This window comes from Atta cephalotes, assembly GCF_000143395.1.
Source record: "Atta cephalotes unplaced genomic scaffold scaffold00022, whole genome shotgun sequence".
NCBI lineage: Eukaryota > Metazoa > Arthropoda > Insecta > Hymenoptera > Formicidae > Atta > Atta cephalotes.
Genome location: NW_012130086.1, coordinates 4,094,697 through 4,114,423, shown reverse-complemented (window position 1 = coordinate 4,114,423; position 19,727 = coordinate 4,094,697). Strand labels below are relative to the sequence as shown.

At 34.8% G+C, this 19,727-nt stretch overlaps 1 protein-coding gene across 1 annotated transcript; it reads left to right on the top strand.

The window, feature by feature from the left end:
• The first annotated feature begins 2,788 nt into the window (after nucleotides 1–2,788).
• On the top strand, nucleotides 2,789–17,935 carry LOC105619634 (espin). Its single transcript, XM_012201154.1, has 12 exons — nucleotides 2,789–2,800; nucleotides 7,601–7,729; nucleotides 8,415–8,688; nucleotides 9,908–10,103; nucleotides 11,009–11,187; nucleotides 11,684–11,756; nucleotides 12,904–13,043; nucleotides 14,302–14,554; nucleotides 15,580–15,932; nucleotides 16,317–16,492; nucleotides 16,832–17,022; nucleotides 17,695–17,935. The coding sequence occupies exons 1-12, from the start codon at nucleotides 2,789–2,791 to the stop codon at nucleotides 17,933–17,935; spliced, it is 2,217 nt and encodes a 738-aa protein (XP_012056544.1).
• The last annotated feature ends 1,792 nt before the right edge of the window (nucleotides 17,936–19,727 follow it).

Sequence of the window (19,727 nt, the reverse complement as noted above, 5' to 3'; positions counted from 1 at the left end):
AATACAGAATTGTTAAAAAATTAATGTATGCCAATCCTATTTTACAGACAATTTAACAACGAATTTAGTAGAACTTAGATTTATTGAGTTCACATTCATTAATTCCAGCAAACCAGTAATCGCGACATTTAATTCGATTTTAATTTAATTAAAAATACGAAATCCAACAATCTCTATAGTGAAAGGATATCTTTATAGTTTGATTAGTGGTAATACCACGATTAGAAATTTCAGTTGATGATGAATTAATCTTAGTAAGTTAAACGAACAAATAATTCTGAATTATTCCTTATTATCAATTTCCTTTTATCAATTTATTTCTTATATCAATTTATATTTTACAAAAATAAAAAACAATGACTTTAGGCTTTCTTTGCCATGCTAAGATCTATAATATTGCTCGATTAATTGGTCACGAGAAGAGAAAATATTGAAGTAATCCGCATCATTAAAATAAAATGAAGAAAGGAAATAAAAAGAAAGACTTGAGTTGAAAGACTTTCTTCATATGGCTTTCTTCACATATTTAAAATAAATAATAGAATAGAAATTAATCCACAATAAATCATTCGGAAATATTCACAGGAAGTTGCGCGATAATTTTACGTATTAGAGCGTCTATTCATAAATGCTTATGAATAGAGTAATCATTCGATGTAAACCCACAGTAACATCTGAAAGAAGGAATATAATCCAGCACCAACAGCAAGGAATTATTCTTTACAGTTAGATGTAGTGGGATCAAGCAAAGAAAAGATAAGAAATCCTTCTCTTGGTGGGAGATGATAAAGTCACTTCGCAGAGAAGAAAGAGAGGTGCCACCTCGCGGCGACGACGGCTTCTCTCTTCCACCTCCTTGTTCGAAAGAAGACTTCCTCTTGCATCTTGGGAGAGAGAACTAACGGGGAATGCACAGATGTATACCTGAAGAAAAAGAACTCGATCCCGTGCACGCTTTCTAGGTCGCGCTTACTTTTCAAAGAGGCGCGCGTCATCTTCTCGTCGAATTAATAAGAAGCAAGCGAAGATAAATGTCTATTTTTATGCCAATAACTGCGCTATTTCAGTAAAAATATCATTTATTTGAATCAACAATGGAATTAGAATTTGTTTAAAACGAGTAAAGGCAAAAAGATATTTGACAAAGTAAATTTTTCTGTTAATTCTCGTTTAATATCTAGAAATTAATAAGGAAGAAACGCACTCAGTTTCTAAGTTTTTCAAAAATTTCTATTTATACAACAATAACAAAATCCAACAATAACAAAAATTCTCAGAAAAGAAATAAATAAAATAAACTAAAAAATTTTTGGTAACAGAGGAGTTACGAAAAAGTTTCTCAAATACTGTCATTCAAGGATAATGTCAAACTATAAATGTCTTTAATAAAATAAATATCTATAATAAAATAAAATAAATAAATAAATCCTCTGTAAAGATTAATTAGCATCGATTCATCCATAAATGAAAAGGTAAATCGGAACGTAGCGGGAAAAGCTGCAGGATTAGTCGGGAGTAGGACAATCGCGAGGAAAGGCAAAAGGATGGGATCTAGGAGAGGTCTTCTCCGGTGAACAGTCGCAGAGTTGTATCCCTACCTCGAACGTCGAGGCAAGAGCAGGTGGGCTCTCGACGATCTGCTCGAGAGCAGCGAGAGAGTCCCGGTCTGCCGCCTCCTGTGTTCGCACCGGTGGCACGCATCGGCCTCCGAGAGAGAGACTCGCGCGAGTTCGTTGGCCGACCGTCACCCGCGCGCCCGTTTTCCCGATCGCTCTCGCGTTACTGTTCTCCATCTGGGCGGACATCAGATTCTGGAGGCTGAGTCGGAAAAGGGCACCCGCACCTGTACGGTGCGGATGCGGTATAATTCGCCCCGTTCTCTTCCCTTCCTGTCGACCAGAGGAGAACTCGCATGGGCATCATGGGTTCCAGTCGAGAAATCGACCCGCGTCACCCAACCTGCCGGCAGGTGCTAACTCGCGCGTGACTCCGGTGTTAGCTTGGAATCATAGTCGCGCGCCCGCTCGCGCTGACCGGACGTGTTCCTTACCGGACGCCGAGCTGGTAAGAGTCAGTGGGAAATTGTATCACGTGATTGTAAAAATTTTGAGAAATTCTTCCGTTTTATCATTCACTACTGAAAATATCGGAAAATCATATCTGGAGATTTATCCAAAATAGAAGATCTTTTTTATGGATCTGTCTTGACAAATTAAATTTGCAAGACATCCCATTTTATAGAGTGCGAAGATAATCAGAAGTGATTAAAAATATCTGGGAAAGTTTTGGATATATTTAGAGGGATTAGTTTTGATATTTGTGATACTTCGAAAAATTTTGGATATTTATTTAAAGAGAGAAGAATAAGGAATAGCCATACATGTTTAAAAAAAATTAGACACCTGAGCAAACCAATTTCAAGAATACTAAATTTTTCGCTTGAAAATTAAGAAAGGTTTAGAGTGGCGAGAAAATTTCTGACGGCAATTTTGAAGATTCTGAGACTCCTGTACACTCGTCTAAAGTGCAAGATCAGCCGTTCGATCGACGCGGAGTGGAAGTACCGTTGTCTCGTTCTGAGGACTCGCGGATGAACGGCCTTGACGGCGCAAGCCTCGGCGAGTCTCGGTCTGGTCCGAACTAGGACAGCGAAGCGTGTGCTCCAATAGATGGACGGAAAGATCGAGCGAAATTCTCGTTTCCTTCTGGAACAAAAAGAACTTCCTTGAACGGACCTGAGGCTTTTGATTTTGAGGCGTTACACAGCAGCGACAAAATCCGGTTTTGCATGGGTGTATATGTAAGTGAACCGTAATCCACAAGTACCGTAATGTCGCGAGTTCTATTCTCCCGCGTTCTCAAGAGGCAAGTTTAGCGCTCTCAGTTCTCTTTGCATATATGACTTTTAGATAATGCATCTATTTAAATTTATATTTGTGTGTGTGTATCATTTACATTGATAGTTAAAAATAGTAAACTATTGGGTTGTCCGGAAAGTTCGATGCCGATTTTGAAGGAAAATTGAAACGCAGAAGATTTAATTTTTAGTATACATTTATTAAATTACATAGGTTAGTCGGCACGAACTTTCCGGACAACCCAGTATAAGGGTTAATTCCACGTTAATATCAAATCACTTTTCGACGATGACTTGAAAGTTAGTAAAATCGGCTAGCTGTAACGGAGAACTGCGGTTTCTATCGTACGATCCGGTTTTGCGGACAAATCAAATAGCTGCTACTTTTCACTCGTAATGAGACGTAAACGTTCATGCGTATAATAGAAAAATATACTTACGTATGTATTTCCGTGTCGAAGATCGAGGTAAAAGATTGTAGAATCGATATTCAAAATATTTATTGGCCGCGTATGACTGTTGACTTCTTCTTAGATATAATATAATATAATAATAATTTAATCCTACATCATTGACATACTTATTCTCTCATAAATTCTGCCTAGCATATGGCAGTTTCCAATTTTTGTAATAAATGATATAGAGAGTGTCACATATTAATATAACTCAAAGTATCACATTCAAAAGATTATAGAATTAACACAAAACGTGCGGCGATGAAATATAAAGTAAAATTGATGATTTTGCTCAAGTAACTAAAAATTTAGTTAGAAACATATCGAAAAATAATTTTGTTGGATCATCAAAATAATTACGTAGATCATTCAAATTGGTTCCTAGAATCAAAACTTTTTTAGCATTTTTATCATACTTAATAGAGTTTTTTACATAATCATTTTGATTCAACAAAATTATTTTAGCTATCTAAATTTTTAGACATTTCAGCAAAATTGTTCTTTCCACGTATGAGATGTAAAATGAACATTACATATTTTTTCTATAAATTTATGAATAATTAAACATAAAATAAATTTTTGTTTCCTATATTTGTTAATATAGATATTTTTATAATATGAATTTCATTTGTGGTTTCGCAATTATGTTCGATCAATTGGCACTTATATCATTCGTCCGTCGTGAATGAAGCATAGCAATGTCGTATTGGGTCGAGTCGCGCAAGTCGACCTTGCGCGGGTCAGTTCCACGCATAAAACTTGGATCTTTCTTTGCGTGTCACCTTGAACATCGACTGTCCGCGAATACGCTTATGAAGATAAGAAAAATATTATGATGCAGCGGTTCATGGCCGATAACGAGACGAGGTTAAAACGATTTTAAAGCGCATTATCTACTACAATAGAAATACCGTACGTCAAGCGCGAATAAAAATATCGCGATTCATAAAATATAACGCAAAAGAGATTGATGTCTTAAATAAATTTAAAAATATTAAATATTTTTAGGAATTTATTAAGTTTAACTTAAGTAAGGCGCTTTCCTATTTTATGTTTTTTTTACATCTCTTATTACTTTTATACTTAAAAAATGACGATTCATTAATTTTTATTATTTTATTAAATTTTATTTTTCTATTTGCAAAAGTTATCTTTTTAGATATTTTTGAGTTGTTTTCGGACAGTTAATTTTCAACAGTTTTTCTGTTGATTTTGATAATAAATAAAACTAATAAAAGTTAAAAATCTACATTAAATTTATTTTCAAGTGAAATTAAAAGAAGGAAGATTTTGTTGACTTTCTCGAGGCCGATACATTTGATTTGATGCGTGTTTAAAATCATCGATCCGACAATAAAAATGTAATGTCTATAAATGTGAGGCTTTCTAATGTTTGCTCATGAATTCGCTTACTTCGATTTACGATATAAAAATGTGCGAAATAGGAGGGAGGAAGCTGCTTTGTTAGTCGGAAGCAAGATACATCGGACGTTACTCGTAATTACGAGCAATGAACTGATTATTAAAACAGTATGTTACCAGCAATTTGATGATTGACATCAAGCAGAAAAAATCCTCGCGTGATCATACATCAACGAGGAGTTCATTCCTATAATTATCACTTCGTTAAAAACTACAGACGTCACTTACAAGGCTAAATTCCATTAAATAAAAATGCGAATGTAAGTTCGCACTATGTAGATTCATTTTTTCTTCTTCGTTTTTCGTCCTTCACCCGGTTGAGCGGAAAGCGTGTCGTTGGCGCGTATCGCAACGGGATACACGTTACGGGGAAAGGATATTTGCGTGGACGGGCATTTTTTCCGGGGTGGTGCCCATTCACGGACCAGTGACATCGCATTGTCGCAGCTATTTGTCATTTCTCTCTATATCACGATACATTTTCATACCTCCGTAAAAATCTGAGATGCCACCCAGGCTCACGCAATACCCTGATCAAGAAGTCAATAAGAATGCAGCAGACTGTGAAATCACAGTTGCGTTTTCTCCTGTCAATTTTGACGAGAGTAAGATGAAATGTGTATATCTTTTTCTTGAATAAAAAAATCTAAATTAAGAAAAAAGGTTTTTTTAAAAGAAAAAAAAAGTGATCAATTTAAATATAAGTGATGATTGGTAAGATAGTGATTGTGAGGTTGAGCTGTATTTAGACACGAGGATGGTACGGAGAGATCTCGGCGCGAATTTCTCTTCTCGACCGGCACAGAAATTAGAGTACTTGTGGTCATTTAAATATCACTTTCCCGCGTGGCCGAGCGACATAAAATTTATCACTTTTATTGCTTTACAGAAACTATATCTCTTACACGATCATGAGCCTTCTTTCGCTTCCTTCTTTCACGCGACTCAATTACGCCATAGGTTAAGCACATCGCGTACGAATTTGCATAACAATGTCGATACGACGTACAAGTGCATTTCCGCAACGTTAAGACACTTGGTAGAGCAAGAACTAATCTGTTGATCACTATCATATTTTTTCTCTGTTTAATATCTTACGAAACGAAAGAGAGAGAGAAATATTTCATAACATGACTTTTAAATGGATTTTATTTACATATTTACATTTTTAATTTAATAAATTATCATTTAAATATTAATTAATCAATAATAATGAACAAACAACAAATTAAATAGTTAAAAAAAAATTCGTATGAATTTATCTATAAATCGATGATGATTTTACAATACATTTATCGAATGACGACGAATAAATAAATTTTATTTATTTCACACAAGAGGATATTTGAAAACATATCCTAGAAAAGAACTCTTTTTTTGGTTGAGTATAACATTTCGTCAGACACTTGATCAGTTGTATTAATTCGGTTTCGAAAACGAGAACGATTGAGAAGTGGCGGCCGTACGTGGAATTACGTAGAAAGAGAGTTACAAACCCGGTAATTTACGGTATATAGTCTAATCAGCGAGTCAGCGGGTTACTGGTCTATAAAACGTAAAATAATTCGTAGCGCAGTTTAAAGGACTACATATAAATAGTATATAAATTCACATAGAAATACACAAAAATACAGATAGATCCTTAAAAGGCATTTATCTCCTATTGATAAAATAATCCAATTTTTCGACTGGCGACATGAGAATTAAAATTGCTCCGCCTGGAATCCTGCAAAAACCTGTATTGGATCATAAAATTATAAATCCAATTTACTTTTTCTCCGTCGATCAAATGATTGATAAGATGATATCGACATCGTAAATTGTTGTAATAAACTTATTTTTGAACGGATTAATGCGGAACAATATTTATCGACGCTGCGCGTAACCGCCAATTAATTACGCTTTCTTTTTACACTCTCTCCGTATCGCTTGATTTCAATCATAATCATCATTCGTTGTTGAATTTCATTTGTTTATTACTGGAAAATAAAATAAAATTGAAAATTAAATTAAATTAAAAAATTAAAGGCTGAACGATTAAAAAGAAGAATGAAAGAGCATACGCGATAAAAACTTATTATTTAAAATACTGAAATTTTATAAAAACTCATAAAATAATCTGTTCGATTCGCTCATCTTGTATTTTCATTTTTAATATGTTTATATTAATTCAAGATAAAATCACTGTTTCTTGGAATTAAACAAAGATAAATGATAATGATTTCATATTTTTCATTTTTCTCAACTTTCTTCTCTCAAGTTTTATTAATTATCTATTTCGTATTCGCTCGATAAAAAAAGAAATAAATTCCTTCTTTTGACCTTCTTGATAAAAATTATACTCGACGTAAAAATTATATGGAAACGTTAACAACTCGCAACTTGCACGCTTCCACTTTCCTCCGCCTTATTATGAATCGCTTACATATGCAAGGTTATATATCTAAATAACCGCATCCTCCCGCAACAATAGTAGTGTTTTTGCGACGTTCGCTGAATGATGTTTTTCTCCTTCTTCAACGGAATAAACTTTTCCGGTGAACGCGAACGAGGTCAGTCCCAGACTGCGCAACCGTGGGTAATCGCTATTAAGCAACGGGGATTATCGCAAGTTACCACGGGCACAGTGTTCGACAAATAATCGATTGTGGTACATCGAAGAAACAAACAACTAGAGAGAGAGAGAGACAGAGAAAAAGAGAAAGAGAGAAATGAGGTTTAGGTTGATCAGCTCGCTCAATAAGGAAGAGGTGATCGTTTCTGACAGGTTTCATCAAGCTAGAATCAGAATCATTCCGGTCTAATAGATATACGAATAAAAGCTAATTACCGGTTCTAATCGCTCTTCATTTGTTTCGATGTGCAGCAGGAAACTGGCAAGCCTCCTCCTCCTAATGTCACCCCGAAGATGGCCAGGGATCATGCCGGGTCGGACTACTCAGGCCACATGAGTGATACCACCACATGCAGCTGCGTCGCGAGCTCTATCGACAAGGTAAGAATAGACTTTATCAAACTATAATTGGCTATCAAATATTAAGTAAAGAGAAAATGTGTATAAATGTACGAGAATTTTAAATTAAAAAAGAAATGCATCATAGATACCATCAAAAATTTCGTAACTATATAGCTTCAGCTTCTCTTTTTTAAAATATTAATAAGATTTTCTTTTGGATTACATGAAGATTTAAAAGAAAAAATGTTTTTGTCTTGTCTATTTTTTGTCTTGTTTTTGTCTTGTCTGTTTTTGTCTTGTCTATTTTTGTTCTTGAAAATTTATTGAAAAATATATATATACTCGATATTGTAAAATAGTATCATAAAGTTATTCAATAAATAAAAGTTATCGAAAAATACACTGTAAACTTAAGTGCCTTCATAAATGTATATGATTTAATTTTCTATGTAAAAATAATAACACTATATTACATGCAGGATTTAAACATTTAAAAATGTAGTATATCTAATGTTATTTTTACACAGAAAGCAATATATTCTGCTAAACGATAAAATTTAGCAGAATATACTGCAAATCCAAGTGTGTGCTAAAGCACTTATTTATCTATCATACATTTGGATTTGTAGTATATCTTCTACTAAAATCTTAAAATTTTAAAATACATACAAATTTTTTCTTTTTCATCTTATGTATTTAACACATCACTAAAAACACATTGCAGTGCTCGTTGCGCGGCTGCGGTATGTTCCAAGAGCCGTTCTTCCTGCATCCGCCAGGTTCTCGACCGCGGGACGGTATCTATATAAATCCTATGAGTACATACATCGGCGAACCGCCTAAGCCTAAGGACACAGCCGAGTCCTTCTACCTGCATAGTCCGCATGATCTTGTCTACACAAGGATCACGCGGCTGTTTGGCGACGCCGAGAAGTCGCGAAACGGCGTCGCGGCGGAGCAGCGCCATATGTCGGAGAGGAAAGACGAGACTCTGACTGGTAAGTAGCACGTCCCAGATACTTCATTGCTATAACGCCCGCTACACACGGTGTTCAAAAAACATCCCGTCGCTAATCGTCAAAAGTGAAGAGGCTTTAATCGAATTATAGCAATTATTTTTTATAAGTTATTAAAATATTATTAATTCATAAAAGAAACAAATGTTGATCGTTTTGAATAGAATCATATAATTTTCAAGGCTATTTAGAATATTAAATACGAAAGATATAAGAAAAATGCCATAGGAAAATTCAAATTGAAGAAAATATTCTGTTATCAAATTATTTGTAGATGAGATAAATAATAATTCTGAAACATTCTGTTTATTCTATCGATTCTTAACAATCGCTGTAGTTCCAGAACGATCTTAATTCACATCAGATATTCAGTATCATCGGTCTTTTTTATTTCTTTTTCGCTCTTTCTAACTTATAGACTTTACAGTCTTATAGATCGAACAAATGGAACTATCTGCCTCCATTGATTCCATTCCATATATTATTAACGTATCAATTGGACGTTTCAAATTTCTAAAAAAAAATTAGAGTATATATTTTCGTCAAACGTTAATTCATAGTTAAATCGCACGTAAGTCGACATCTTATGTTATGTATGAGAACGTAAATATTAATTGTCTTTCTCATTCATTTTACTTTAATCATTTGTTTTACGAGTAATGTGACTAGTACGCGATAGAATGCTGCAAGACTGATCTCAAAGAAACAGAGATACTTAGGTAATTGTTAGAGGAGCGAAAAAACCACGCACGTCGCAAACAACACGCGCGCTTCGCGAAACCGGGTTAAAGACTCGCGCGCGATTTACCGCAAATACCGTTAAGCCGTTACAGTGCAGCGGCAGCACTCTTAATGAGTAAGAGCAATAAAAACTGCGATCAGCAGATTGAGCAAGTTCGCGAGCAAAACGCGTAAAAATCGTCAATGCTGAATCAAAATAAAAAAATAAATAAATTTTTAATTTTTAATTTAATTAATTATTTTAAATTTAAAAAAATTTGATTCCAATTGTTATGGAGATTATAAATTTCTATAAAGCTAATCGACTGCCGCAACTTTTGCGATTCGTAAATTTAAGCTTAACTTTGCGCCGCTAAAGTAATTTCTGAAGAACTTCTCGAGCGTGAAAGGCAGTTTTCGCGTAGAAGGCAGTTTTCTCGTCTGCGATGCGTAATATTCCAAGCGAGGCTTTGGCTTTCAGTGAAAGTGGACGTGCACATCAACAACGGCGGATTCGTCGGCCGGCCGCATCCCGGCAACGGACATGCGACGCGCTCCGAGATCGCGAGGGAGTCCTCGGATCATGCTTACGAGCAGATCTGCGTGAGGCAGGAAGAAACGAGCAGCGTGAGCTCGTCATCGCGGAAAAAGCCAGTGGACATTACCTCCGACAGCAGGTAATATAATTCGAGTAAATTTACCACGAACAAAGTAAAAAAATTAGAGTTTTATAGTCCAAAGCATCTGACTCATGTCCAATGTAGATTAACTTTAATCTCGATTTAATTTAGTCTTTTCTCTTCATTCTTAGAATTGGGAAAAGATAAAAAATAAGTATTGAATTAGATTAAATTTAATCTATATTAGTACAATGGACATTGATGTTAAAAATTAATAGAATTAATTTAAATTTGATTCTCTCAATTATAAAAATCAATTTCCTCCCCTCCTCCAGTTTAAAAAAGTTTAAAAAAAAAATCATCGCTCTAAAGTTTTAAATTGAATTAATCAAAACATAGAGTAATATAAAAATAATATAAAAGTAATGGATAGTATAAAAGGAATTTTTAAAATAAAACATCTAATAATATAATATACAATTTATACCTTTTTTTGGAAAAAAGTGTAATTCATATATTATCGGATATTTTATTATATAATTATTATATATTTTTAAAATTTGTCTGATGAGTATCGTTAACTCGAATAAATATTATTGAAATCATTCTGGCGATACCACGAATCGCGATATCACGTGTCAAGAAAAGAACTTTGATGAGCGCAGCATAACAAAATATCAGACACTGTAAAAAACGATCACGAAGGTAAGCGATTTCGATGTATCAACATCTAGAACAGTGTATAATCATCTTGCAATCGAAATTGGTTCTATATAATCATTAAGAAATGATCGTTCATAAACATCACGTTTGGAAAACAACATCGTTTTGCTATTTTTCTTACTCGTTTATCTTGTAGATACGCGATTACGCAGCAAGGGTATTTCATTACAAGTAGATTAAATTTAATTCTCCGATTCGTGGATCCGCGAAACATCGATAGACTGTCTCTGACATTTCAGTCGTTCTCGAAAAACCGACAGGCGATACAGCCGATCCAGCAGCGCCAGCGAATCCTCGAACATGAGCAGCGAGGTCCATGGCCTCTCCTCGACGACGTCCACTCCGTCCTTGTCACGACACAGTAGCAGCGAACGGATTAGCAAACCGGGGATTAAAACAAATGCGGAAACGCTACACGGTACATTAAAATAACTGAAAATATCTGCAGGATGGCCACAGTCGGTGATTAAGCAGGAATATATCGCGTATGCACAAATTATGGACTGTAACGAATCATTATTAATGACTTTAAATAATTGGTGAAATCTTTTCAACTTTTACATGCGAAATAAAGCATCATATAAGAAGAAAAAATCGTTTCAACAAGAGAATATGCATGTTACTTATAAAGATGTATAATTGTCTTTATCTGAGACAGGAAACAAAGAATGATCTTCCGTGTGCGTTCATTTGCCTTTGCTATTATTATGTTCTAATTGTGATTGTAAATTTGTATTTGATGAGTAATAGAGTTTGAAACAACTTGTCAATCATCAAATTAATATCATGCAAATCGATGCTGACAATTTTTCGCACAAAATGACAGAGCATTATGGCTATTCTACAGAGTCTCAAATTAGTATGATGAACAGCTGCGATGACTGATTGGTACGTAATTCTGTTTCGGTTCGCAGAGAGGAAGGACTCGTCCAGTGCGCAAGTGGAAAGTGAAAAGGAGATTCGTACAAATGGCAACGGCGGACCTAGGTAAGTAGGGCGAATCGATATCGGATCGAGATTTAAGCTAAAGTCGTGCCATTAAAAGAAGGAATAAAGCTTGATCGAAAGTGGCTCAATCAAGCGATGGAATTAGTCGCTACTTCGATTCAACTCGTTTCTCTCCTTTTCGCTATTTTTTGTCGTCCGTTCTTCTTTAAGAAATATCATACGAATGGGATACATCGTGTTGTAAAGGTGAAAGATGACCGTTTTTTTGGCAAAATTCCGTTAATATATCGATGTTAATATATCGATAAAATATAAATAATTACGACAGCGGTTTAAATTTTACGACTTACTCGAACTTGAGCGAGTGGACTGTTATCGAGTCGATTAGCATTAACCTCAGAAACAATGAAGACGTTAATCTCAGAAACACACTACGATAAATTCTAAGATACTCTTAAAAAAAATCTTTGAGTGGAGAAATTACTTTCGAAATAAGATAGACGCACCTTCATTAATTTTATTGCCTATAACTGTTTAACTTTCCACATGTTTTCGCTCGCCTTAATTTACTGTCATTGTTTGAAATTAGGTGCACGTATCTATTATTATGGCTGTTCTTTATGATTCTTACCTTCACAGTCTTCATAAAATTGAACGTTATCTAATTCCTTAATTATCTAACAGACGAGATTTTTATCACTATTATTCATTTTTATCAGACGTTGCAATCGGTTACTACAATAACACTGCTTTCACTTATCTGTACGGAATAATAAAATGTACCTTCACTAATTTTCTGTAATTTTTCTCGTTCAAAGAATTACTTTTACTAGCATACGTGATCCCAGCACAACTCATGAATTAAACTTTATCATAACTCAAATAACGAATATTCTTAATCAATATTATTTTCAACAATAACATTTTACAGCATTAATTTATCAACATTTTTCTAATATTTATATTTCTTACATCAGCGTGATTTCCCGAATCAATGATAGCCGAAGATATTAAATCATATTTTCTATTTTATTTTGCAAACGAAATAAACATTATACGACTCGCAAGATTTATTTCTAAAAATAGCCCTCTTAAAATGATCCTCAAAAAAAGTTGAGCGTCTCCGTCTTATATTTTTTACACCATTAGATTGGAATTACACAGAAAATTTTTTTTTATTCTCCAGTCTTTCGAAACCACCGCCACCGCCACCGCCACCGCCGCCAGATGACGACGTGGTAGTCGTCCTAGTGAACGCAAAGCCGAATGCAGATACCGACAAAAAAGATGCGCGAGGAAGCGGTCAGGACGGAAGGACCGAGTCAGGTAAGAAATTGCGTTTGACGCCCATTTTCTCTTCGATGTCCTTTCGCTCTTTTACGAAATTACCGCAAACGTGAAAGTTGCAACTCAACTTTGTGCAGAAATACATGCACGCACGTTCGCTTGACATTTTCCGCGTACATTCATTGTAAGAAATTCCTTCAAACGAATTGGGACTTTTTCTTTATCTATAACAATTTCAGCTTCGAAAGATCTTAAATTGAAGAAAAAGTTTCTAGCGAATGCTGCGAATAAACGCAGTAACGTTCATTGAAATTATTAATGTCTTTTAAATTACTCCACATAGGATATGAAAGGACATCCTCTTAATATACAGATAACCGTAACTTCACATTATTCGTAACAATCGCGAAAAGAGATCGCGTCGCGCATGAGCGGTTTTATTGTCGGTCGATGTTTTATGACTACCGGTCAACGAAAACCGTTGTACTCTCAATTACTTCCTCGATAGATTTTACTCAATCGATCTATCTTAAATGGCATTACTTACGGAACACCTCGCCAGATTCAGAGTTTGTCTACTTTCAACGTTTAATGCTTCCGTAATTTAATTATCTCCACTATAATTAGTCGAATTTTGTTAAACAGAAAGACTAACTCTGAATTCGTTGTGGTTTCTACCGGGTTACCAGAAAAAACGATAACTTCGTTATATACACAATTAATAATTTGCTGTTACTGTATTTTTATCGCCACGATAATTACCTCGGTGTTTTTCGGATAATCGTGTTACGCTCGTGCGAATTACGCTTACATTTTCGGGGCACGTGCCTGACTCTTCCAATAAACATGAAGGCAATTAGTTGAATCGACTACGACGACTGGCAATTACAGTTGAAATCGGGCAAAATTTATTCACAGATGTTAATCAGCGCCACAGGTTTTTAATTGGTTCGGTTCGCGATCGGATAAAGATACAGACAGGAGGAAAGAGGAGAGGCTTCCTCCCCGTAGCGATCTCGATTTGGGCTGCACGCGCGTATACTTCAGCCTTTAATTAAACTGTTAGCGGATCATGTTCAGCGGAGGTGGCCTCACTTACTAGACCATAGCGCTCACCGGGCATATAATATACTTACCTAGATTTCACTTGCCCCTCGGTAACGACCGTCCAATACTAGAGGCTATAACGAGATCCTCTCCTTTCTGCTTGCCTCTTTTACGTTATTCCACCTTCTCTATCTCCTCATCTATTTCCGTCTCTTTCGTTCTCTAACGCTGCTGGTCGGTCTCGGAACAGCGACCAACAAGTCCGACACATCATCCTCCGGCGAGCATCCGCAACAGCCGGAAGTGCCGGCTCCTGCCAGTGCGCCGGTGGACGTGGATGAAATTAAAGCGAGTCAGACATCCCACCTGGTAAACAGGCACATGGTACTGCCGTTCATACCACCAAAGTTCGCCAACGCGGACTCCAACACCCTACTCAAGCCATCCGAGTACCTGAAAAGTATTTGCAAGGTGTCATCTAAAAACAGCCTGTCGAAGGCAAGGTCAGTGATCTTTCCTTATACACAGCAATGTCTATTTTTTCGTGATCCTTCGCGTGTACAGTATTTTATCTGTTTCGTGATTGTCAGTTGATCCTAGAAGTGGCGAACATTCTTCATTGTTCATTTAAAAATATCAAATATTTTAAAATTTAATTATTTGAATATGTAAAACATATTCTAAAACATATTCTAAGTGCATTTTGAGAATATCTGGAATACGTAAACTAAATAAAGTAGATAACAAAAGGCAAACATTGTTTTGTGTGCTTTATTTATTTAAATTATTTAGAAAGTGGTGATTTAAAGTTGACTTCAAGTGTCTATTTATAGTGTTTGTAAGATTACTTAAACTACATGCACGCGCATCACTTTATGCAGACATATTACGTGCAATTTAAATAACGAAAAGTAGTTCTGTTATTTATCGTTTTTCTTCGTTAATTTCTATAGCTATTATTTATCAACGCAATCTTCGCGCACTTAAAATAATATCGACAATCACATTCGTAATGATTATCGTTAAAATTTACTTTACGATTGATGTAACAGGTGCTGTCAGTTAAAGTCTTTCAGTTATGCACAGAAATGTTAACTCATGTGCAGTGCATTTGACTTTCCGATTATGCAGAAATCAATTTAATATGACTAAATTCTTCTTTGACTAGTGTTCTTCGTACGAAGAAATACGTTTTACTTGACAAAGCATTTTCCTTTTTTACTAAAAGAAAAAGCATTTCCTTTCGAAATAATATTTCAAATATTTACCAAAATTCATTTTCAAACAAATGAAAAAATTAATGTATCTTGAAATATTAAAAATTTTTAAATATATTTATTGATGTTTTTATATAATCTAACATATCTAAAATATATTTATATAATATATATATTTATATAATATAACAGATACTAAACAAAATGATTCTCTGATAAAATACATTTTATACAGATAAACAAATTTATCTTCGAGCAGCGTCATTATTAAATTTTCCGCTCACGTGACAATGCAAAAATCGTGCTCGCAGGTCAGTGGACAACTTGGACATCCAGAGCCGAAATACGGAGCAGGGTGAAGAGGAGGAGGAGGACGAAGAGGAGGGGGCGCAAAGGAGCAACGAGGAGACTAAAGGATCTCCTACGGGCCCCCCACCGCCACCTCTGTCTCCTTTGCAGCAACGAGCACGAGGAGGAAATCAGGCCCCGGGTGCTACCAGCACCGGTAACGAGACCGAAAGCTCCAAGAGCTCCCCGCAGCAACCCTTAGCCACAATCAGCATCCAGGATCTCACGAGTATCCAGCTACGACGGACTAGCACGAAGATGAATGCCACCAAGACATTCTCCGCTCCGCCTCCTCGCAGCGTGTCCATGACTAACGGTAAGTTAGTCCGCGACACACATGCACATGTATAATTTAATGTTTTTGCGCGAACTCGAGCGTAAGGATTCAGACTTCAATCTTACCCGAGAAGTTATATATAACAATATTCTGTTATATAATATTAGCGATCGTATATATATTCTATTTTCTCCCTAAAATCGTTTTGTTACGTTTGTATTACATAGGTATTACGCGAAATTTATGCAATCGCATAACTATAAAATTTTAAAATATCCTCACACCATAGACCTTCAGGAGACGTCCTGAGAACGTCTATATGTCCTTTGACTATTATAAGAACATCCCCAGGATGTATCTCAGATAAAGTGTGTTATTAGGGTAGAATCGCTGACAAATAAAACTGTATCATTTTCGGAGCAGTCTCGGAGCCGTTCTTCGTGCAGAAGACAGACCTAATTGCCGAATTGAAGCGCACAAAGGATATACCCGGAATCAAAAAACTAAAGGTAGAAAGGGCGCAGGTCGAGAAGACTCAAGAGCAGAATCTCATGTCCGAAATTAGCAAAGCGTTCAACGTTACAAATTTTGTTGATCAAGTAAGAGCATTTTATTTTTTATTCTTTTTAAAGTTTCTTACAGAAATCTGACACTGGTCAATTTAATACTGAAAGACAGTTAATTACTTACTTGGAATAAAAACATTAAACAACTTGCTTTTAATATACTTGAAATTAGATTAGAGTGTACTCCTTTAAAGAATTAGATTTTTGTAAAAGGCAATACAACAAAATGCAACATATAACAAAAAAAGCAACATGTAACAGAAATAAAAAAATTTTTATTCTTTCTAATGTTCTATTAAATATTTTTTCTTCTTTTAGATACTCTTGTATAGTTTAGTTTTGAAATCCTGAATTATGGTTCTTTTTCAATAGATCCCCGAGAAGGACAGCTCAGGAAATGTAATACCAATCTGGAAACGACAGATGCTAGCTCGAAAAGCTGCTGAACGTGCGAAAAAAGAGCTTGAGGAGCAAATAGCACGAGAGAACGAGGAGAGGCGCCAGAAGGCGATTCCGCCATGGAAACGACAGCTTCTCGCTAAGAAGGACAACGAGGAAAAAAAGTAAGATTAATGGATCTGTATCAATCAATCATCGATGCAATTAAATGCTAGTTCTCGGCGATTGGAGAAAGCCATTAATTAGAATGGATTTTGCACTAGTAGAGAATGTTTTAACTGCTCGTCACAAAATCGTACTTGAATTGTATTTTTCACAAGAGATTTATCTCGTGTTACTTTATAAGATTTAACTCCACGTGTTTTTAACGTACGCAGGCAGGAAGAGGAGGAGAAGCTAAGTGCTCTAATTATTATAAGTATTACAATTGCCACTCGTTGCAATTGGCTTCAAGTTCCTTCGTTTCGCGTTACATGCAAAATTACGCGATACGTATAATATTATGCATAATATTTTATACGTGTATTAGTAAGATTGGCTTATTTAATTTGACAATTGATATTCGGCATTTCCAGATAGAAAGTTGTTATTCAGAATTTTAAATTTTCTTAAGTAAAGCAAAAGCGTAAAAATGTTGAAAACAAGAAAAGGAGAATCTTATTTATTATATTTTGTATTTCTCTCTATATTCTATTACATATTCCTTTTGTTATTCTATTTCCAATCATTATTTTAATATGATTTTATCAATTTTTTTATTCCTTAATTAACAAAATATTAAAATAAAAATTTTCACGTACAAAAATTCAAGTATCATATTATCGATTTGATTACAGATTTAATCAGACGCAGGTATCCGCATCGACAAGCACGAAATTTGAGGCAACGTCGGCAAACCCGAAGAGGGACGCCTCGCCGGCGGCGACGCGAGCGTCATGCGTCATCAAGAAGGAAGAAAAACCTGAGGTCGAGGAGAAACGGGACGATCCTGTCAAGGACGATTCTGATGATGGTCAGATTATACCCTGGCGAGCGCAATTAAGGAAGACCAACAGCAAACTTAATATCCTCGATTAATCGAAGTACGAAAATCTGCGAACTATTGCTTTATCTGTTTATTGAAAAAGACGCGCATGATATAAGTATCGTGTTTAATCGTTAAATGCGTAGGATTATGTACCGTGAAATCTTTCCGAAACTTACGCAATACGAAAAAATGCGAAGAAGACATATCTCGGTAATTAAGATAATAAACGAACATATAAGATAATTCACGGAATTATAATATAGAGCGAAGCGTATTGAATATTCTTTAAAAGTAATATGTACTGATGCTCTAAAAAGTAAAAAAATATTTTTATATATTCCATAGAATGTCGCCTTCTTCGTAATTAACATTATACATTTATACATATTTTTTGTTTTTACGGAAATTATCCGGAGCAAAGTAAAATTCAATAGATATTTCAAGAATTCATAAAGATAGGAAACTCCGCTTTTCCTCAAATAGTAGAGAAATAAGAATAAATTCTTGAGGATATAAAAACTGAAATATTGTTCGCAAGAAGTATGGTAATTGTTGAATTGCACCAAGAAAAAAACAATGCATTATAAAGCTTGAGATAACTATAAGATTCGTTTGTCGATCAGTTTATTATTATGAAGCTGAAGAAATGGAAAAATTTTGTTCGTCACTTCAATTTTATTATTTCCGGTTATATTATATTTATTGAATTCAACGCCATTCTGAAATTGTTTACTTCTTTAAATCGGTTATTTCAACGGAAATTTTATTTAATCGCGGAAAGTGTTCGAAGACAGACAGTTGATAATTCTAGGTCTAATTAATCGTGTCAAAGAGAGCATCAGCAGCGTGGTGAATATGCCTGATAACTTCCAATTACAGTCATTAGATCAGTGAATTAATGTTGACGTTGATTAATCACTACTACGTCACGATAATGTCTGGCGCGTTACAACGTATCGCTCAGACAACAGTTATCTTCCGCCGAGAGATTTATCTCTTTGTGAAATAACGGAGCAAGGAATGAACACGAGATATTTTCAGCGTGGAATTATACTAACCCCTTAACTGCGATATCACTCAATGCGAATCCACGATGTATTATTTAAGAAAAAATTGTATGTATATAACAATTGATATTTCTATATAATATTTGTATAATTAATAATATTTTGTGAAATTGTATATTATGACCGTCTAATTATTTTCTCACATATTACTTAAACAAAAATTCACGAAATCTGAAGTATTAGGTATAAATAAATAATCCGTTATTTTTTATAAAATTTAATATTTAATGTCAAAACATATCGACATAATTCAATCATCCGGTTCAATAAAAAAGACTGATCTATATGTATGTTAAATTCATCAAGCTATTTTTGTATTTCTTCGATATTTCAAAATTTTTTGTTATCAAAGCATCGATCAGAACAAAGGATAATCTGGAAGGAAGATGCTAAAGTATAGAGATATATATAAATGTAATAAGAATAGACTACGTATAATATTACTATCAATTTTAAAAAATGTAAAGTGGCATCTACAATACAATTTTAAGACGTAAAATTTAACCTTTAAACTCTAAACCGTAAGAAATAGATTAATTACAAATGTGAGAAGAATATTTGGTCAGTTCCTTATATTAATGCTTAAATAAAATAAAATAAAACTTAAGTTTTATGCCTTAAAATCTCATTGTAAACGCCGCTTAAGACGTAGCTTAAATCATCTCTCTCTCTCTCTNTCTCATACTCTATCTATCTATCATACTATAACTNTACTCGTACACTCTNTACTACGTACTACGTAGTTACAGTCTATNTACACTAGTACTATACTACT